The sequence below is a fragment of the Scomber japonicus genome, chromosome 20 (assembly GCF_027409825.1).
Source record: "Scomber japonicus isolate fScoJap1 chromosome 20, fScoJap1.pri, whole genome shotgun sequence".
Taxonomy (NCBI): Eukaryota; Metazoa; Chordata; class Actinopteri; order Scombriformes; family Scombridae; genus Scomber; species Scomber japonicus.
Genome location: NC_070597.1, coordinates 8151791 through 8175398, shown reverse-complemented (window position 1 = coordinate 8175398; position 23608 = coordinate 8151791). Strand labels below are relative to the sequence as shown.

The following is a 23608-nucleotide window of genomic DNA, read 5'->3' as shown; positions in this document are numbered from 1 at the left end:
GCCTTCACTCTGTCTCCCACCTCTGCCATCTCGGGCAGGGGGGAGGGGTTCTGGCCTCTGACGCCAGCTCGCATACACAGGCTCGGTACTGTCAAGCTGTGCAGGAAGTGGTGCTGAGTAGAATTAATTAAAGGGTGAGAACGCCGGCATGGTTGAGCCCTAGCACAATCTGGTGCTCAATGCCACTTGAGAGAAGATACAGGTCTTTAAGGACTTGAAGGACAGAGGGCTCCTTGGTGCACTTAAGGACTTTTGTGTATGTTGCTGTAGTGTCCGCCGTGTTGACGCAACATCAGTTTAGCTCTGTGTAAAGTCTTATCGACGTAATCTGAAGAACAACCCTTGATGTGAAGGCTTATCACGTACAGTGCAATGTGAAAGAGAGCCAAATCATCTTTTTTTATGACGTACAAACCTAAGTCCTGCCATGCATCATCATTTAATTATTACAACAGACTACAATATAATGAACAATAGGTGGTATGACTGAGACATAAATCTGGAAGGATTAACACACTGATGGGCTAATCCTGCCAAAATTATATCTCTCACCGTCATGCCCACAAACACACATAAACACTCAAGATGACTAATGTAACTGGACCGGTTACGCAAAGGTGAAACAAATCACACAAAGCAGAGAAATGCAGCGAGCGCACACATATGAGAAAACACTACATTTCAAACATGAGAGAACGTCTAATTCCCCCAAGTTAAAAATCGAAATCTACAAAAGCAGCCCTCACAACAACCTACAGCATCTGACTGGCATATCATAACAAGCCAAACGATGACATGTGCGACACTGCTGCATAGAAACCTCTCCATGCGTCAGCCGAGGAGTAAGAATAGCACAGATGAGACAGCACTGCACATATTTCATAATCAAGATAATTCTTAAGCAACAACTCCTTCTCCTCTGTGGCGGCAATCAAGATAACACATACATTTGCATATTTATATATATATATATATATATATATATATATATATTTACAGATTCATATACGCACACTAAAAAATTCACTTTGATTCACACACATGTGCAGACGTCAAATTAGGCCGGATCCGCCATGAAACCCGAAGATGAGAAAAAAATATGAATGAAACAAACAAACAAAGATGGCTCCTCAAAGAGCAGAGAGGAGCAGAGAGGCAAAAGTGTGATTTGGCCTGATAAGATTGGCTTGGTCTCAAATCTAATTCTCAAGCTTTGATAACTAAAAACAGTCTCTGCTGGATCTTGTCACCCACACAGAGCTGTCTGCAGCGCTGTGGCACATAAACTTGAAATGAAAGAAAATTGGTTTTAGCGTGTTTCCCCCTTTAAAAACACACAGTTTGGATGATCCAGGAGAGAACATAAATCATTCTGTATGATGTAAAAAGCACGGTCCCCTCGGCATATCAGAAATAGTTAATGATCTGAGGTAGCTGAGAGGCTGGTGCACCCTAGTGGTGACTATTGAATCAAGCTTTAAAGTCCTTCACACCCACTCTACTTCAATGTGGAGGCTGCTCTGATATTGGGTAAAGCTGCAATGTCAATATTTCATTTCTCAGTTTGAAATCCAGTACAAAGGAAAGCCTTGGATATCCACACTGTCCTGCACCAAAACCACAGCTTCCTCATAACAGGAAGGAGGGAACATGACACAGACTCATAATCCAGTTAATGGGAGAAGACAGAGGGGAGGTGATTTTTCCACACACTCTGAATGTCAGCGATGAGTGTGGAAGGAAACGATTAGTGGTGGGAGATAAAGAGCGATAAAGGAGGGCAGAGCCGACCACAGCTCACAGTCCATCAGCTGTTCTTGGCACTGTCAATTAGGTAGGACTTTGGTGATTACAAGAATTGAAAATTGCAGTGTTTGCCGCAGGCCAGAGCCAGGCCCTGCTTTATATTTCTACTCAGAATTAGTGGGTAAGTGATACGGTAAATGATTACTGCTTATCGGAAAGCATTGGGGTGAGAAGCCACTCATTCCACTTTGTCTCATAAAATCTGTTTTAATTCATTGTGCGTGACTCTCTGATGATACCCTCCTTGCACTGGTACAGTGAAGGGTTAAGGGAGGCTGTATTAGTACAATGAGTCTATGGGGGAGGACAGCTACAGGCAAGGATGTGTGTGAGACTCAAATTTGAACCAGATTAAGCCCACATCATGTTGGCTCTAACACACATTTATGAGTTTCTTCCCAAACACTGATTTTGAGAAATGTGTCAGCACTGCTTAACTATTTCAAATCTTGCACTCCACTCCAGTGTCTTTACCTGTGAGCTTCTTCACGGGCTGCAGTCTGACACTGATGGTCTGGTGTGTGAGCAGCGGGGAAGAGGGCAGCGAGCGTGACACGCCCTCCATTATGCGAATGTGTTGCATGCCCTCGGTCATGGAGAGTGGGGGCACGGCGTAGTCTCCTTCAAAGGCACAGTCGCTGTCTATGCTGCCACCTGCAGGACGGGAGGGAACATAAATCAATATGAGACATATTTCTCTGCTTTGACTGGCACATTCAAATTTCATAACACCGTTGGGACGAATGCAGAGTCCGTTTCTGCAAAGAAAACAAATAGACTTCTTGGAATAATGTATGAAGATGATGTTCTGCTGTGAAGAAAAGTAGGATAAAAATAACGTGAATCACAACCATCTCAAATGACATGCTGCCCTTTGAAGATGTGAATGATTTACTAAATGGATGTTACATGAGAGTGACTCATCTGATACTTAACACTAATGGTTCATGGAGAAGGATCATAGACTACATATACAATTAGTGGGGTGACAATGTCTTGATGCATTTTATGTCTTATGTAAGGCACTTTGCATTGCCTTGTTGTTGAAATGTGTTACACAAATACATTTGCCTTGCCATGACTATTATTTTCTATCTTTTTTTTGATGAATCTGTCAATTATATTTTATGATCAATTGTTTAATGGTGCTATTAAATGTTAGAAGATGATGAAAAATGCTTATGCTAAAGTCCAATGTGATGTCTTGCAAAACCCAAAATATATTATTGTCAGTTATATATAAACTGAAACAAGCAGCAAATCAGCAAACTTGAGAAGCTGGAATCAGCCATTGTGCAGCAGGTTTGCTTCAGAAATGACCCAAACAGTTGATCTGTTATCGAAACTGTTGTTCATAGCAGTCAATTTGTGTCAATTGACTAATGAATTGTTTCAGCAGAGTAGAATCCATTTCTAACTCTGCTCCACATAGAACAAAACTTCTGACACAGAATCATCAACTCAAACTAAGATTCACGTGGACCCGATTCTGTTCGATTGTACTGTGTTGTTTGTGTTTGTCCATCCCGTGTTGATACTGTATGACAGACACAGTACTCTAATAGTGCCCTGGTAGCCTGGTACTGGATTCTGGTATCAGAGCAAACAACAGTATTGACTGTAACAAGATTGGCCTGACCCAGAAGAGAGGACAGCCCTGCAGGCAACACGTGCCGTTTACATTCAGTGTTGTAAAAATACAGTCTGTCGACCTCTGTAAGCCCGACAGAAACACAATACCCCACAGTCTTCCTATAATAGGGGAGGATTCTTTAACCATCTGAAAAGTGTTTAAACAAACCCAAAAAAAGAGCACAGTCATTTAAAAAAAAAAAAGTCTCAGACAATAAGCAGTAATTATAGACGCAGCACAAACAGCCACTCTCCATCACTCACACACCCCCTTTTCCTCTCTTGCTTCACAAACCACAAATTATGACAGCTTATGGCTTTAAAACAAAAAACTTCACACACACACACACACACACACACACACATACACACATTCCCCAGGGAAAGAAAACCAGCCAGCTGTCTGTAAACACAACATCCATTTTGTGAATCAGTTCTGGCCCAGACTTCCCATTTCCCTGCAGACGGAGCTGTAAAACCAACTGGTCAAGCAAGAGTCTCACATCAGATAGCAGCCACCACAGTGAGACATGAAGCCATTATCAGAACAGGAGTTGGTGACAAGTCCCAGAGGAAGCCCGTATGACGGTTCTGATGGGGGCAAAAAAAAAAAAAAAGAAATCGGCTGCTGTAATGCAAACACACGAGTATCAAAACACTTGCACACATGAAAGAAATAACAAACGCACACCCGTCCTCCCTGTGTGGCTCCAGCAGCAGTGCTGGAGTCAGTCCATCCATTCACTGGGGAATGTCACTGCAAAAACAAAATCAACAGCCCGAACTGTGGTTACATCCCCCAGAATGGAAATTCTTCTCATGTACGCAGAGCCTGGTGTGAATACCAAAGGGGAACTTAGTATTCTGGTAGCAATTATCAGCAGTCAAGACTACTCAATTTAATTGCTTTCCAATATTGAAGGAAAACACACAATTACACTATTAACCAATTCTTCTCCACACAGCCAGATAAATACATAATCCCAAAAATCAACAATAACAAAAAATGGCCAACTTTAACACTTTCTGGTACACACATCTTATCCTACAGTTATTTTCTGAACAGCTTCACCCAAACAGCCAGAAACTATCATATGTTTAAGTGAAAATTGAAAGGTGTAATTTAGGGTAAAAAGAGTGAGGGTGGAAAAGCCGCTTTTCATCAGTGAGATCTACAGAACAAAAACTTCAAGGGGGCAAAATGATGGTATTTTATTTCAGACTGTAATGAGAGACATGTTTAAGGGCCACTCCATGCCTCGGAATAAACAAACACCTACTTGTCAAGGTTTTCAACTCAAAACACGCACAGTGGGAATAAAAAGGGGCGACATTAAATTATAATTGCTCAAAACGTTTCCTGCCAAGCGCTGGCGTTCCTGATATTGATAAACATTTACTGCTGTATACAGCCTATTTCCTCTCAGAATTACAGACAAAATTACGAGAATATAACATTCATACAGTTTTAGTAGTCGTTAACTTTTCTGCTATAAAGTCTAATAAAATGCAGCTCGGCACACACACACGGCCTTCATGAGTTCCTACTGTGAAAAACATTAAAGGAGCAGAAATGGAGTCGGGGAAAGAGATTGCAGAGGGAGAAATATTACAGGAAATAAGAAGGTAAAGGTGCTTTTTTTCAGAAATCCTGCTTCTCATTCACTCACATAATACACATTCACACCTCGGAGCAGCTCAGTCCACTCCTTAATAACAAAAAGGATGCACTGACAAGCTTTTCCAGGCAAAACTGTGTCTCCTGAATCTTTGAAGTCAAGGATTCAGACTCACTGTTACTTTCCTGTGATGTAGTCATTTATTTTAAAAAAACCCCGATATGATAAGTTTGTTTTTTTGTTTGCTTACCTTGGCCGACGTGGCTCAGGTGAGGGTCTAGACTGGGCGAGCGGGGGTCTGCCAAGTCCTCGCTCCCACCATCTGCAGATGAGGAGCAGAAAGAGAAAGACAAGGAGTGAGCTCGGTGGTGCTGGTAGCGTGGCAAGGAGGTGCGAGCCAGCAGCCATGCCACTTCCTCCTCTCCAATCAGCCAGGTGTGGGACCGCAAGACCCCCAGCAGGCTGCTTACACACAGGCCCTCCACACCCTTCCTCCTGAGGCCAAAATGGCCCCTAATGGTGGCGAAGGGGGAGCGCGCCGCCACGCTCCACTTTCTCTGTCTCCCCATGGTTAGACTAAACAGCCAGTGAGCCTCTATATCTTGGGCCTGCCCATGCAGATAACAAAATAGTTTACATTACATCCATTGTTGCATGCAGAAACGTTAGAGCCACAATCACCGAGCTCACTGGGCTCTACAGTTCACTGAGCAAGGACTAGCGGTAAAAGAGTGGGCGTTTCCCAGGATAGATCCACATACGGTTAATGATATGAAGATCAATTACGCCCAAGGGAGCAGGCAGGCAAAATTAGCCACAGTGGATGGAGCTGAAAAGAGGGGTGGAGGGGGGCGGCATCACTGGGAAGCACAGTCAGTGTCACCGGGGGATTGTTTCATAATCCTGTTCGAGTGCGGACGGATCTACTGTAAAGTACGACAGGCCAGCAGAGGAGGTTTGGAACAAATGACTCAGAATAAATGCATCCCACTAGAATTAAGTGAGCTATTAATAAAGTCTAAACTAAGCTACTTGTATAAAAACTAGTCTAAGCTAAAGGATTTTCGATGTGTAGATAGATCAAAGATTGCTGCATTAAGTAGAAGAAAGACAGACTTTTATCACAATGGATTGTATATCTTGGCAAGCCCCTGCATTATGCTTCACTCACGGAGCTCCCCATCAGCCCACAAAACCCAAACAAATACTCAAGTATTATCTCTCCCATCGCAGATTCACACTGTGGGCCAGTTGCCACACAGCAGGGTGGATTGGCTCGCTGGTGGAAAGATCAAGCTTGTCGATCGACAGATAGAATAAGCCTTGGGGCATGATTGTGTGAGAACTGGGCCAGCCTGAGATTGACACTGATTATGGGGGGGAAGTCCTCTGCAGGGGATTTTTTTTAGTGTCCACTTCCTGACCTGAACCACCATGCCAGGATGTGTCAAGAGTGTCAAATCAATCAGTATACCAAGAAAATGTGTTAAAAATGATATAGAAATAAGTATTTATAAAAAAAAAAAAAACAGAGATCTTGTTGCCAGCCACCAACAATAGCTTTTCATCTCATATACCTGATGAGCCATATCGTCTAGTAAAATCAATATCGTGAAAATCAATAAGGGCCTTGAAGACGATGTGCACGAGCAGCGAGCTCCTTTACGCAGCAAGCTGTGAAAAAAGGCACAGTATGTAATGTACTGTATGATGTGTGATGCTGATATACGGTAACAGATTTTGCACACTTGCGATGCTCCTGTTGAATATCTGATTAGCACCTAGGGTGACGTTTTGAACGACTTGCCTGTCATCATAAGGCGTCAGTAGCTTGAAATGTCATATATGAAGTGTTAATAATGTAAATGACCGGAGAAATGACGGCTGTAGAACTGGTTACAATGGAACAAAAAATATTTGGCGCTGTGTTCTTCCACTGTGATGTGATACTGTTTAATTTAAAAACAGATAAAGTACATATACTGAGGAACACATGGAAAGGAGCTGCAAGCTTTGTTGGAAATTAAACAACTTTTATTCAGGTTGAATTATATTCCACCCACTGAATGACAACGCCATGTTAAACCCTCAATTTAAATTACTTTGTTACTGAGGTTTTAGGAAAAAAACGTGACTCTACCCCTTTACTGCGGTCTTCTTTCCGTCTACAACCGTTTCTTTTTAGGCTTTGGAGACACATCTTTGTACCTCTTTTATTAGACAGAGAAAGCTCCTATTCTTCTTCTCAGATTGCTCTCTTGTTACAAGTGATCACAGTACAATGTGCTGCCACACAGATCAATGGCATTTTAAGTGGGGAACATGAAAGGGGAGGACCTATGGCTGACAGAAGACACAGGCATGTTTTCATTCCAACCACAGAGACAAACAGTGGACATCATTCTGGTTCTTTATATCGCGTCTGTCAACCACTTCTGTCGAAAACAACGTGAGCACAGTTCAGCCTTCAATTCACAGTCCGAACAGACAATCTGCACTCTGTAACCACATCCTATTCAGCTGTAAAATCAAAGCATTGCTCTCTAAAGGGCCGTCTCTCCTAAACCGAAGAAATAATGGTGCACTTTGCACTATTGGCTATTCTTTGCAGCTGTGAAGCCACGGTGCTGTGTTAGGATGTCAAAGGAGCAAGCCAATTTTGTACATGGACAAAGAGTCATTATGGGAGAAGTCAGGGTGACATCTGATAGAGATCCCATGGAGTACAGCCCAGAACTCTGCTATCATTATCACTCAGACTGACTTTGATGAACCTGCCCATGTTCAGAGTGTTCAATGAGACCTCAGTTTTAAAATTAGGCTTCTTTCCTAAACTACAACCTCAGAGTGATTACTTTAGATTGTGATCTTTTGTGTGAACACATTTGACAATGAAAAGAAGCAGCGTTAGACAGAAAGCAGACATACGGTCATCACTAGTTACTCGAAAGGGGTTTTGATTGGCACAACGCTACATTTCCAAAAACTTTAAGACCCTGACTTTACTAACCCCCGGAGGAGGGTAGGTGGAACAAATTAAAATTTGAAAAGGATTTGGTTCTCTTTCCGTGACCGATCGATCACGTCACACACACAACAGAAACCAATAGACTCGCCTCAAAAAAACTGCAATTGATGCCAGTCTTTCATTTGCAGGACCCTACAAAAAACTAACTATAACCAACCATGGAAAGAGAAAAAGATTGCAGCCAAGCCGTGTTAGTGAGACACATTGCGGATATTAGGAGCCCAGAGAATTACATCTTCTGCTCAATGACTTCACTCAGTGAAAGTGCAGTGATTTAGTGTGAAGTTCAGTTCCTTTTACGCTATATTTCTTACCTTAGCTTATTGTCTCCGTAGGGCTCCTAATGTTGTAGTGTTGCCAACTTGTTGTCACTCCCTTGTTTCTCACCGAGTAGCAAAGTAGGACGCTAATTAAACAGCCCTATCCTCCCCGTTACTCTCCATGTCACAGCAAATTTACCTCACCATTCATCAAAATAACATTCCAGGCTACAAATAACAGTGGCCGCAGAATATTCCATGAGAATGTTAGGGAGGGTTTCTTCACCCTATTTCATCACTATTTCTTTATAATGCACGACAGCGGGCAAAGAAATCCCCCTTGTACTTTACAATCCTTCAAAGCATGACATCTACAAAGACAGAATAATAGAGAATGGTGTAAATTTGGCCTGAAAAAGGCAAGTAAAGTGAAAGATTTTTTTTTTCATCATCTTAAGATGCATTTCTAATGCAGAGAAGTGCACGCCATCCTTACATCCTCAAATCCTATTATACACTTCTTTCTCGAGAGAGCTAAATGTTAAACTATCTTAAATCCCTATAAATCTGATGTAGAAACAGAGGGATCATGTGCGATTGACACTTATAAAACATGCTGACATTTATTCAGCACTCAGTAGCCCACACACCAATAACAATGAACGTGCATAGTACCATACAGTATATAACATGGACTTGTCTTATGTGTGAGTAGACACACCATGGGTAGTTTACCAATAGAGAGGTTAATGTAAAAAGCTGTAAATGTTTAAAAAAAATAATAATAATTCAGATGTCACCAGAGAAGAGGTTGGGATTGAATGTAATTATTTAATCTAACGAATCACAAAGTTGCATACACTGATGTCTGCATTAGGGCTCCAACCAGTGCTTCTTTTGAGTACGGTATATAATGAATTGTTCTCTCTATAAAATCCCTAATCCTAACCCAAGGTAACCTATTCAAACTACTTATTTTGTCCAACAAAGAGTCCAAAAAACAGAAGATATTTAATTCATACTGACACAAAATAGAGAAAAGCTCTTTATATTTGACAAGCCTGAAATTAGAACATTTTTGGCACTAGTTCTTGATAAATGACATGATTGATTATCAAAATTATTGTTTAGGAAGTTTCTGCCAATCATCTAATCATCTAACTAACCAAGATTCTCAGTCATCCAAGGGAGAGAGCAACTCAACTTGTAGATTATTGAAGATGTTTTGCCACGTTACTGTAAATACCTCAAATTTACCACCAGAGGAGAAACATCTTCAAGAATCTACAAGATCAGCCTCTCTTCCTGACACCTAACTGATTCATTAGCTAGTTGCTGAATCGCTTTTTGAGTTACATGTTGTAGAAGTAAACCAATCTAAACTTTTCAGCACAAGGAGGCAAAAGTGTGGCCATGTGTTTGAGCTTGTTTCATATTCCGATGTGCTCCAGACAAGACCCCCTGCACCTCAGGTTTGACATTGATTCAGGCTGGATTTAATCAGATGCACAACAAAGTGGAGCATCTTAATGAATCACAACACCACAGCGTGCTGCATTGAGCCATACGAGAGAGCAGACATCTGCTCAGTTGTAAAGTTGGCGGACATCTTCATTAGCATCAGCCTTGGTGTAAGCTAACACAAAACATGCATGTGTGCTTTGGAGGATGAACACACACACACACACACACACACACACACACACACACACACACACACAGATACACACACAGATACACACACACATACATCTTCTGTGCTTGTCAAGTGTTTTCTCTTCATCACCGCAGCGAGTCCTGGTCTACCACAGGAAGTTGAGGGTTCTGACATGCTGCCAATGTAAAACAATGAGGAATCACTTTCATCCAAACCACACACACACACACACACACACACACACACACACACACACACACACACACACACACACACACACACACACTGTACATACAAACCATACACATACAGTGCAACCATACACACATGGAAGTAGGGATGCTATACTGAATTTAGACCAAAAGTATTCTTTGCATGGGGCCTAAAGTCTTCAGTGGAGACTTGTGTTGAATGTCGTTTTCCAACTGCCCCCCCCCCCGACCTCCCCTCTCCACAACTACTGTCAACTGTCTATCAAAAAGCATAAAATGCCCTTAATACTACTTGTGTCATTTGTAATCCTGATTTCAGTGCAACGTGTCAAAAAAAGTTTCAAACAAACACAGTGTGATAAGAGACATTAAGAAGTGCGTGAGGGGGTGCGTGAGGGGGTTAAGGTTAGGGTCTATTGCAGCCTTGAAGAGTTATGTGCACTGATATATCTATCTTCTAGACTCAGAATGAAAAGAAAAGATGAAAAGATGTGATATTTATGTTTCCTTTCCTTATCCAACTATGAATCGCATAGCTGCAAAAGTCATTAAATGTAAATTTGTGGTGCAATTTAATCTGTTTTAGATTCCTGACATTGACATGCTGGGAGACCACCTCTGGTTTGGAATCAGGTATTGAGGCTTTTGTCTTGACAAACCGCAGATGAAAGAGGAAAGTGGTGATGGAAAGACAGCAGGACAGCTGAATCATAGATATAAAAGAAACAAAAATACACCAACACAATAGCAGCAGTCTGTTAGCACTCGGGGGGATGTCAGTGTTCTTTCATGAACTTTTCCATCGAGTTTTGTTACTTGTTGGACTTGAAAACCTCGACCATGCAGCACATAAAGAAGAACGGGATCAAAGTTTTCCTGTAAGAGCCCAACATAGCTTCCTGCTAGGGCTGCAAATAATGATTATTTTCATTATCGATTAATCTGCTGATCAAGTGAGATGTCTTGTTCTGTCCAACCAGATGTTGAGTTTTCCATTATCCAGTTTGTTATCTTTACTTAAAACAAACTTTTAATTGTTGCTGATTAATTTTCTGTAGATCAACTAATTAATGAATGAACTACTGCAATGACTGCACCTCTACTTTATACATTATGCATTTTTTTATCATCACTTTCTGTACAGCAGCCCCTATTTATTTTTAAATAGTTCAACCTTGGATTGATGTCAAATGAGGGGTGAGGTATGTTGAACTGATAAGCAATCATACACTGAGGCAGGACAAACTGCACCAGTTATGAGGGCTCCCAGCAGAGGGGAGGTACAGTTATAGACCTTTGTTGTTGTGAGTCTGTGGAGACAGCGTACAGTAATGCAGGTGTGCTGGAGGAAATAGTGGGAAGCAGACTGAGGAGGAAGGCCAGCCGAGGAGCCAGTAGTTTCACAAGCTGTTAACTCCGTTTAGGACAATGTTCATATCAGCTTTCATTTAATGTGTGTATCTTACTCCTGTACAAGCAAGAAGGCTGAAAATCTTAGCCAGCCAGCATGAGAGCAAAGAAATCATGAGTGCTGTGTGGGTAGCAGCCACTTCTGAATGTTTCTAATACCTACTGCCTGCTGAACAGTACAATGATATGAAGCATAAACTGAATATTAAAAGACACACTACTGACATTCTCAGCCCTTAAATGCACAAACTGGATTTGTTGAAGTCATAATATTTGAGTCTTTCCATTAGTCTGTAGTAAAACATCTATATTTAGATCAAATTGTACAAACACTAAGCGAACAACGGGACAAATCAGGGGAATAATAGTAATGTTGCTGTATTATATTGGACTGTTTTCATTCATATTTTCTCACAAGAGCCAAGAGGTTTTCTAGCAAATGAATAAAAAAGGGTATTTTGCTTCATTAGCACTCTTTATTTGTAGTCTGATCAAAAATTGGTGCTAACAAACAGAAATAATAAGATTTAATTTGTTACACTTGCATATGGGATTCAAAAATTGTGCCAGTTACAGAGCTGACACAGACAAGCATATGGTGTAGTTTATATATTTTGGCTGATTTGCATATATCCTCAATATGAAAGCAAGCTGAGCCAATACAAGCTTTACCTAGAATTTGGGGCGATGCACCTCTTTAAAGTATTTATTCTCTAGGATAATAACACTGCAAATAATATGGATGAATATTTGTTGGTGCAATCATGGCTCATTTGTTGTTTCTGCATATTGGTTTACACAAAACTAACTACAAATCAGTGGCATCTTCCAAATTACCAAGCAACAGTGTTTGCAATAAAATATCCTTATATTCCACTCATGCCGAAAGCACTACAGAGGTAACTCTATTTGTCCTGTTGTTACATAACTGTTGATTATCTGGGGGCTATAACAAATCCTAATGGAGGTCTTTTTTTAGCTCATACAGTAATGCTGTTGCTGCTCCTTTTTTTACCCAGCCTGTTTTTCAAGTTTCAATATGACCTACATTATAAAACAAGTGTCGGAGTGATACGTGTTTCTAGACTTAAATTAAAAACACTATATGCCAACTTCTAGCAACTTAATATTAGGTCAGTTTATCAAGATGAAGGCACAAAACTTCCTTAAATTATTCTTTATTAAAACCTCAGCTTACTGTACCATCTTCCCCATCAGGTTGGTTGCTCAGACAGCATTAAAACTACCTTCTGAAAACAAAGCATTTTAATCAAAGCCTGTCTATGAGTAAAACAAAGGGTTGAATCTAGTTGTTCAATGCAAAACAGCAGAGATACTTTATATTGTAGAATATCTGTTTAATTCTTTAATTTGGTCAAATGAATTGTTCAAATAACACAAATTATGACCTTAAGTCAGTCCATTTAAAAATATTAGCCTGTTTTTAGTAGAGCTACATTGAGAAATCCTCTGGGCCAGTTTAGTTGACTTGCACTATTGGTGTATTGCAGATATATTGGCATATGTAGATCAGCTGATAAATTACAGTAAAGAGTTGATCATTATTATTATTATTTGAGGTAATTTAAAAACAGTGTCTCAAATGTTGAACAAAATGGTCAGAAAAGCACTGACGAGTTTAATCTTCTGTCATAATTCTATAAAAAAACTAATTGTAATGATTCTTATGAAAATGTTTGCTATGTGGTGATGATATAAAACATTTTAAATAAGAATATTAACCAATATATCATCAAAAGTTCTTAAACACAGTGTCAACTTCAAAAATCCATTGTTCAGGCTATAAAAGCCACCAACGTTTTAAATGGATATACCTGAAATATAAACCAGTATGGTGGTGTGATTACCCTAAGCGTGACCCCTGATCTTCTCCAACAGAAAAAGAAAGTATTGCTTCAGCCTCATATAATACTTTTCCCCCTTCCCACCCTTAAGAAAAGCCCAGAGTCCGTGACCCTGGCCACCGAGGTATATCTGGAGGACAGCAAGCAGCACGCTGGCGGCATCGGGCCAGAGAGGTGACGCACATTTGAGTGGCTGAGTGCGTCAGGCTCTGGCTGACAGCACCACGACTCAGCAGTGTCCTGGATGGATGGAGGTGTTATGATGGAGGAAGTAGGGAGAGAGATAGAAAGAGAGAGAATGTGTGTGCATGTAACAGTTTGATAGAGAGAGAAAGAGAGAGAGAGAGAGAGAGAGAGAGAGAGAAAGAAAAGAGTGATATGCCCCGACACCTACACTGCCATCCGATACTGAGAAAAGCTGTGTCGCAGCACTGAGTGGGTGGTCTTCATTTAAAAAATAAATAAATAAATAAATAAAAGCTAGTGAGTAAGAGTCTGGAAAAAGACAAGAGAGAGAGAGAGAGTGAGAGAGAGAGAGAGAGAGAGAGAGAGAGAGAGAGAGAGAGAGAGGCAGCTTCAAGCATCTCCTACCTTCAGTCTGACACGCCACTGGGGTTACATCACAGAGCGGAGAAGTGAAAAGCATGCAACAAAAATAACCAAACGGAAATGGAAGCGTTATTGGGATTTTTTTTTATTTTTTTTTTTACTTTGGCTGCGTTGATACTGACAGAGAAATGAAAGAAAGAAATAAAGAGAGAGAAACGCAGAGCAGAGAAATAAAAAAAAGCTGAAATGGCTCCCGGTCTTCCTTCAGGCGTTTCAATGAAGAGCCGCGTTTTTGTTTCTATTCATTTTTAATCCTTGACAATCGCACACAGAGGGACTAAGAAAAAAAGAAAGTGAAAAGTAGATAGCAGATATCCCACCTGTACCACCTGCTACCCTACTCCCCCTCATATGTGGTCTCTCCATCCTTAAAACTCAGAAAATAACTCCCCTGTTTATATCTCCCCTGTTTTCTTTTTAATTTTAATTTTGCTTCCAAAAAAAAAGTCTAGGGCTACACCAGTGAAGGATTATTGTCATTTTCAATCAATCAGTAAATTAATTTTCTACATTTCATGTTTACAATTTGAGAAAACTGCAAAAAAAAAAAAAGTCAATCACAACTTCCCAGAGCCCAAGGTGATGTCTCTAATTGCTTGTTTTGTCCAACAAACAGTCCGAAACCCAAACAGAATTCATTCATAATGAAACAAGACAAAGAAAAGTATCAAATCTTCGCATTTGAGAAACAGGAACTAGCAAATACTTGGCCTTTTTTTGATGATAATTAACTTTAACAATTAATCTGTTCTCAATTGAACATTTGCTAAACCCCCTTCCCTTAAAAACATTTGTCAAATCGTAGCTTAGCAACCATGAATAGGCTTGTGAAGCTTTGGATTTCTTCAAAAGGTTGAAGCAGTGTGCATTTAAAGAGAGTGGAGGATAATATATATATTTTCATCCTTTCATCCCATCCAAAAAACAGATGTGTAAGTATGTCTGTTCTCCTGTGAGCTGCAAATGTAGCATGCCCACAATACTATGTAGCAACCAATAGTTACCTCCAACAGCCTTAACGCTGTGTTTCTCAAAGTGGGGTCTGGTGACCCTAAGGGGTTCTTGAGGGAGATCCAGGGGGTTGCCAGCAAGAAGGGGAATAATTCATTTTCACTACAATTTCATCCATAAGTAACACAATGACAGAATGTGTGACTATTTTGGTCACGGGTTTCATACACGCTTTCAGTAATAAAACATCTAAACGCAAAAATCTTATCTGATGAGGGACAAAATCCTATCAAATGGGGTCAGTGGTTTAATTTGTGTTGGTTTAGGGGGTCCTTGATGTGAAAATTAAACCACTGCCTTAAAGCATGTCATTAACTGCATTCATTTATGGGATTACATGCATGAAAAAAAAGTCTGTTCTGACTGTTTTTCCCCCCAGTGTGGAAACTGAGTGTTGGCTAACGTTAGCAGCTACTGACTGGCTCTACATTGTTTCATTGTTTTTGGAGAACAACCTAGCTAACGTTTCCTGAGATAGCATGACATTTGCTAAATACATCAGTTAGTCCTCATCTTCAAAGTATTTCCTTGTGTAATGTTAAAAGTGGAAATGTGGGATTTGAAAACCTGAACAACATGTAGCTAGCCAAACACAGCAATGCTAGAACATTTTTCCTTGTTAACTTTATAATACCAGGACTAACTAGCTCTTCATTATACTATAATAACTATACTGTTTCTTCATTTCCATATGTTTTACATGGACTTTTTCCATGAGACATGAAGCATTAACCTCTGTCTCAGCCTTTTTACTGCAGCACAATATCATACAGTATATGTAGCTATCAACTGCATATTTAGGACCCCCTTTTACAAGATTCCCATTTTAAAATAGGGTCAGTATAAATGTAAACATTAAAAATCAGCTGGACGACGTGCCTCCGGTAGCCTCTCGATTAAGACACATGACACAACGTCTGCGGTTTGCTTCGGCTAGCAATAAAAATCTGCCGGTGACAGCTGCCGTTTCAGCCAACAAAACTGACAACTGCCAACTAGAAATGAGAAGCAGACTTTTTGTCCATTTCTCTCTGAAATCAAGAAGCGATTATTTCAAAACTTTAGTAGACATTTCGAGAAGGTAAATCTGCCAAAAATACCAATATAAAACTGCATGTTTGCTTTGGGAGAACGAAAAAGCCTGACAACCGGCAACAGCATTTGCACTTTTTGAACCACTGGTTTTTATTTTGCACTTTATTAGGTCATGTGTTTTTATAACAGATTGTAGTATCCCTATTTACTTTTAGACATTACATATGGTTTTTATCTTGCTATTGGTTGTATTTACTCTTACACCTCTTGTCTTTTTTACTGTATTGTTATTGTCTGTTTGTTTGTTTGTTTGTTTGTTGCTTTATTACTTTCACGCTTACATTGAGCTGCTGGAAACCTATATTTCCCACTGGGTTCAATAAAGTGACTATCTATCTAACAGTAACTAGCAGGGGGAGGCCTAATGAACAGGCAATTGTTGTAGTTTTAATTTCTATCTACTGATTATTAGTTAGTCAATTTAAATTCACAACGAAGTAGAGAGAAGAAAATGTTCTAGTTGACACGTGGACAGCATGCTGAACATCATCTTACTGCGCCTACTTTCAACATAACCTGCTTTCTGGTTATTCTATTAGCTTGTGTCAGCTAATCTTCATATCACCTCTGTTCCCTTTGACCTCTGGCTGTCTGCAGTGGGAGGAGGAGGTGTGTGTGTGTGTGTGCGTGTGTGTGTGTGTGTGTGTGTGTGTGTGTGTGTGTGTGTGTGCGTGTGTGTGTGTGTGTGTGTGTGTGTGTGTGTGTGTGTGTGTGTAGTGTGACTCCTGCTACGTTTGCAGATGCCTCTCCCCGCACCGATGAAGAGTGTTTGATGAGAAGAGGTTGGGATCCTGATAAATTCACACTGGGAGGTTGAGGAAGAGATCTCCCCACTGCAGTCAGTGCTTGTCCATTAGGGTGGAAGATATTTACTGCCTTTTCAAAATAAATGCCTTGGTGAGTGACAGCACCATGCAAGCAGCTTAAAGAAGGATACTGCTAAATTTGATCCTTAGTCCTGTTACTAGGGGGACGGATCTCTGTTACTGCGGGGATTTGTAAGCTTCACAACAAAACCAGAAATGTGGGAGAAGTTTGTACCACACCCTAATCTCATCTTTACTAGCTCCACGGAGGATGAACTAATTCTTAAAAAGTATACCAAGAATTATATGTAAGGATTTTAGACATGTGTGCTCTCCTTTACAGTGCTAGCAGCAAGAACTGAAGAAAAAGAGATTTTAACAACTTGATAATTAAAAAAATAGAAGGCCATATCTCAAATGAAAATTGAGTGACTCAAAATGACAAAGTAAGGGTGCAAGGGTGAGTGTTTCACTGTAAATATACTCCGAACTGGGTAATGTTTTGATAGACATCTAACTGAATTGAAGGGTATACTGTATGCTAGCACCACAAAGACTTCAACAGAAGAAAAGGCTGAATAGAATAACACAAAATCCCATTTACTGAATAGAAGCGCCTCCAAATAACAGAATGCAATCACTAGTTTATCTATTTGTGTAATGATTTAATGATGGTAACCTTTCATTCAGGCCAAAGAGCCACAGAGTGCCCCCTCTCCTCATGGAGCACTAGCTAAATGCCAAACAAACAGCAGATAAAAGTGTCTCAAAAACAGCCAACAGCACAAAAAAAACATGGCCTTAAAATGAGTGTTTCTGACGTTGGATAGAAGGAAAAAATAGGCCAGCGGCAGACGAGAGGCGAGGTGTCATTTTTGTTTTCCTCTTCATTTCAAAATCTGAGTGCTTTCAACTTGGGAGTAACCAAATTAAGGAGAGATGAAGGTGGAAGGAGGAAGGAGGAGAAACACACAGTAAGAGATAGAGATGGAGAAAAAGAGAGGTGGCCATAGTAACAGATGAAGCATGGAGGACAAGGGGAGAGAGAGAGAAGAGAGGGGGAAAAGAGAAAGACGTCCTTGCTGATGCTGCGCCCTCTTTCATGGCGCCCCTGTTATTCTTATCCTTTGCTTGCCCACAGCGATGCAATAATTCACTTGGTTCTCAGTGTCATTGTGATGATAAGGGAGAGGGGGAAAAAAAACAACTAACTACACAACACACACACCATCTCAATTGCAATGGAGATGGGCCTACAACTGCAAACAAGCGGGCCCTGAATAATGAAATACACATTAAATATAAACTAGACTGGGGGATTGTAGAACCAGCAGTGCCACAGCAGACACCAACACCCTTCTTCTACATGGAGAGGAGAAAGTAGGCTACTGTACTCTACGTGGCTGGATATCTTATCATTAACATGACAGCTACAAGCTTTGTTTGTCTATGTGGACTATATTTAAAGTGTTCAAATGTGCACATGTCCTAACTTGACCTGTAGCTGGTGATTCTACATGATGATTCTGCTACACGATTCTTTACTGCTGCTCCATTAAACTAAATGACTCTAATGTTATATTTTAGATGAAGTGTGTGTTTAAATATAGAAAACTAATTGATTTGACACATTTTAGGAAATCAATCAAGCTGATGTGAAGATGAATTTAAACAGAAAGCACTTTTAATACAGAGTGGTAGAAGATCTGTAGTATGGATGGAGAAAAACAATGTCACATACTCCAGGATATAGGTCAGAGTGTGTGTGTGCTTGTGCGTGTATATGTGTGTGTGAGTGTGTTGGAAAGGGGGCGACGTGTATTGCTTTTGACAAATACAGCGTGCTGGTTTTGCATCAATTATTCATGTGTTGCCTTTGGACTGGCACCTAATGTTTGGGTGCAGGCCTCATTGTTTGTCACTAAACCACTCACGCTAAACTAGCAGGACATTTTCAAAATGATTAAAAGGATTTAATTTGTTAATAATAGCTAATAGTGGAGCCTGCTCTGTGTATGCTGTGATCTGAAGTAGCTCGTTGTCAAGTGGAAAAAGTGATATCAGTGTTATGGTAACAGCATGTAGTCTGAGAAGAGAAAAAAGAAGCGTCAAACAGATCATGGACCAATTTTTCTGACCGCCAGGCTACTTAACGACAGGTAAATGTGAGGTAAAAAAAAACTATAAAATAAAAGTCTGGCATTATTTGACATAATGGGGAAAAAAAGATAACCTGGTCAAACAGTTGCTTCAGTGACAATCTTCAACAAACAAGGGTAGACAATGAAAAAAGGAAGCAAACAAATAAGGTCCCACCTCTAACCTCTAATGACTACTTTCCTTATCAATTAATAAATACATTTATCCGAGCTGCTGTGTCCGTGCACGCCGCCATCTTGGAAATCTTGCACTTTTTTATTTTTATTGCACTTTTTCATGATTTTAGTCTTATGGTTGTATGGTGCCATGACAAATAAAATACTTTCTTATCTTTTAATAATCAAATAATTGTTTGGTTTATGTAAAAAGTGGAAAAGCATGTGAAAAAGGGCCCACCACAACTTCCCAGAGCCCTTTAGTAACATCTTCAAATCGCTTCATCTGAACAAACCCAAACACATTCAAATTTTAGGGATAAAACTGATCAAAGACAGAAAATCTTCACATCTGAGAAGTTGGAGCTAATGAATGATTGATTAACTGATGATGAAAAGTGTATAAGATTCATTTTATGTCAATCAGCTCATGTGTTCTATCATCTCAGTACTAGTAGGGGGAATCACTTGTTATGTTATGGTGCTTGTATATTCCATGTGTACTTGCACATGCGTGACACAATGAGCAGACCTGTCAAACCACATAAATACATCTGGAGGCCTGATAAATCCCGTCCTTCCATCCCTCCAGCAAGTGTCAGCAGCTATTGAGAGTGGCAAACATGGCTGCCCCAGACTGTAGAGGAAGAGGATGAGGAGGAGGAGGAGGAGGAGAAGGGGAGCACCAGACAGTCAGACACACAAGTACAGACTGTAGTTATGAATTCAAAGACAAGTGTGATATCTGCCGTCAAACGCCGAACACATTTGGACACGCAGCTGGCGTGGGTTTTTAAGTCCACGCCTCACTGTTGTGGTCCTCGCAATTACAAGCTCTCGTGAAGTGAACCGAAATGCCGCCGCCACCGCCGCCGCTGCTTTGCTTATGCAACATTGTGCTTCTGCTGCCTTTATCATGTGGTGCGAAGCAACACAATATCCCTCAGTATGTTCAGCTAGCAAGGGCACTTCCTGCTATTCAAAGGCACACAGCATTGAGGGCAGCAATAATGAGCCCATCCACATCAAGAGGCACAATGAAAGCCCAGTTTCCCGACTGGCAAAAACAACAGGATGCCGCGGTGGAGAGGGGGCTGATAAGTCCTGCGTGGCATCAAAAATTTAAATGGGCCACCACCGAGTTATTTCATATTTCTCACGGCCAAATGCACCATCCAGCAGGCTGGTTTTGTTTATGGGGGGGATATGGGGGTCTGTGAGTGTGTTAGAATGTTTTATGCAAGGAGGAGAAAAGATTGATGAATGGAAACATGATGCTGAAGAGAAATAGGGTGGAATGGATGAAGATATTTGGGTGAAAAAAAGGGAATTATTAAAAATAAATTGTGAGGGGGTTGTGACAAAAGGTAAGCACCTGTAATAATGAGCATAAATGGATGATGATGAACGGGTAGAATGAGTGGGACTTGACAAAAAAAGGAAAGATGAGTGGGAGTGAGGAAATAACTGCTCCAGAAGGAATTAAAAAAGAGGAGATACAGATGTAAAAAAGAAACTGTGATGACAGTGTTGGAGGGGCATGGATTGATGAAAAGAGATGAAAAGAGATGGAGGAGTAAGAACAGAAGCAGCGATGATGAATGGAAGAAGACAAAGATGAAGAGGGAAATGAGTTTTAATGGGAGAACCTGAAAGGAGTAAGGTGGACAAGTTTGGTTCGGAGACGATGTGGATAAATGGAGACGGTGGGACTTGGGGAGAAAAAGAGACAGAGACAGAGAGAGAGAGAGAGAGAGAGAGAGAGAGAGAGAGAGAGAGAGAGAGAGAGAGAGAGAGAGAGAGAGAGAGAGAGAGAGAGAGAGAGAGAGAGAGAGAGAGAGAGAGAGAGAGAGAGAGAGAGAGAGAGAGAAGGAGAATGGGAGGAAGAGAGGGGATGGAGCGGTGAAGACTCATTAGCCTACGCAGGGGCTGGTACATTAAGCCTTTCCCTGCTTTACTGTTTTATCTCCCTCTCTCTTCTCTCTCTCTCTCTCTCTCCTTTTGTTCTCCAGAAATATCCGAGTGGGTGGGTGAGAGAGTAACCGAGTGTGCAAGGAAGAAGGAAGAGAGTTACAGTAAGTGAAGTGATGACAGAGTGAGGGGGAGAGAAATGGAAGAGTGACAGAGGAGGTAGATGACTAGTGAGCAGCCTTGGCATCGTGGGAAATATTTCAGTACAACACTAATAAGGTTTTCGGTCCCAAAACAGCACTTGTTCAACACCTTCAAACCTTTTTTTCCAAAAACACCCAGTCTTCAGTATTACCCACATTCATGCCAACCATAATAACAACAAAAGTAACTAAAACACAGTATGTTATTAAAATTATACCTCTGCAGGGTTTCTAGTAGCTTTATAGGTTCCCTACTGCACCTTGCATGAAATAACATAAAATGATTCAACCTTTATTAAATATACAACCAGGCTTTATAAGCTTTTACAAGAAGCAAGCAGTGGTGCTACATCAGACTGCAAAGTATTTAATGAGCGAGGCGATTGTTAAAACAGTCATCTAGCTAGATAACGAGATGAGATGAGTCTGAGATCGAGCACTCAAACAATCAGACAGGTTTTATTTATAGCCAGGAAACACACATGAATTTGGAAGAGAGAACGAAGGGTTAATATTCAACCCCTAATATCTATCAAGAGTTAGAGAGAGATTAGAGGGATTACTAGCATCATTTAAGGTGTGCTAACTCTCGCTTTTATATGTAAATGCAGTCATTTGGATCAACCTGTCTGATTGCTCATGACCTTTGCCACCTTTAAACTTCTTTTTAGAAATGTTGCAACATTTTGAAATCTCAAAAATGAACTTTGTGAATCTTATCATAAACACTCCAAAAACTAGATCCAAGTACTAATAAATGCAACGTGTCCTTTAACAAAATTAGACTTTAAATAAGGAAATACCTGATTTAAGATTACAGTATATAAACAAGACTTAAAAAGACAGCCAAAAGCATGTGGTGCCAGCCTGATACGATGCTCTGTACAGACAAAATTTGACTTAGGGTTCAGCCTCATTAATTAATAATAAGGAAGTGAGACGAGAGCGTGGAGACATGAAGAGAAATGTCTGAGAAGGAGTGGAGAGATTTTAAGGGATGGGCAGATAGAGAGGTAGATGGATTGGGGGGGGTAAAAAAAAGAGGTGAAAAATGAGAGAGTTGACATCATTTTGAGGAAACCAATCAGCAACAGCAAGTAGGGGAAACTGTGTTATTAATAAACTTGAGGGCGTAAAGACAGACAGATATTACATGAGGAAGACAGTGCATCACGGTTAAGACTCACTTCATCTTTCCTTCCTGTCTCTCACATGTTTTTTCCCCCTTTTTCTAATAGGCATCTGTCAGCCTCTCCAGTTCCTTTACTTTAGATTTATTTTCAGTATCTCTAGTAACACACACATACACACACACACACACACATACACACACACACACCACAGAGTCCTTGGTTAAGGTGTGGCATGATGCCGGCCAAGACACTGATTGCTGTGAAAGCCCCACTACCTGGGTCAAGGTGACACCAAGCACAGCCGCCACAACAGAAAAACAAATCAGCCGGGAGTTTGACACAAGCTGCTGACACCGGTCGAAAAACAAAACAAAAAAAAAAACCCAACAGAGACAGTCAAACGCTGCTCTTAAATCAAACCCCTTTAACCCCTTCACCTTTCAAAGTACACACACTGACACACCTACACAAAGCGCACACAGATGCTTCTTTGAAATAGAGAGCTGCTCAGACTTGCGACCACAAATCCTGAGAAACAATTAACAGCTAAATCTTGATGAATAGCATCTCTTTCCCAAAGCTAGTTTCCACCACTCCCTGTATTCAAAACTGAATCCAGACATTCCCGCATCCTATACACCCCATCTGTTCAATCCGTCCATCCATCCTCAATACACCCCCCTCCAACCCACCTCCAACCCCCCCCCCTCCAACCCCTAGGATTCATCCAGCTCACCTTTGTCAGTCGAGTGCCTCGTCAGCCCAGGCTATAAAAATCCTGCATCATAGTAAAAGGGGGATCCTAAACAAAAGGAGGAGATCGTAGGGTTCACGGAGAGGGAAAAAACAACGCAGGAGAAAAAAAAAAATAGGCAGAGAGAAGAGGACAAAAGATAGAGGGAGGGAATAAAAGGGGAAAGAGAGGGAGAAAGAGAGAGAAAGAGAGAGAGGTAAAGAATTGCCCAGACAGGCAGAGAGCTCTCCACAATGTGAGCAGCGAAGGGAGGGCGAGCGCCAGGTGTCAGTACGCATACAC

General features: G+C 40.7%; 1 protein-coding gene across 1 annotated transcript in view; it reads right to left on the bottom strand.

The window, feature by feature from the left end:
• The window catches only part of tanc2b (tetratricopeptide repeat, ankyrin repeat and coiled-coil containing 2b), a 106300-nt gene that overhangs the window by 68589 nt on the left and 14103 nt on the right, over positions 1-23608 (bottom strand). Inside the window, exons 2-3 of the mRNA XM_053341984.1 lie at positions 5308-5379; positions 2281-2460 (exon numbers count right to left, since the gene is read on the bottom strand). Of these exons, the coding sequence (XP_053197959.1) occupies positions 2281-2460; positions 5308-5379 (252 nt within the window). The remainder of the gene's footprint in view (positions 1-2280; positions 2461-5307; positions 5380-23608) is intronic.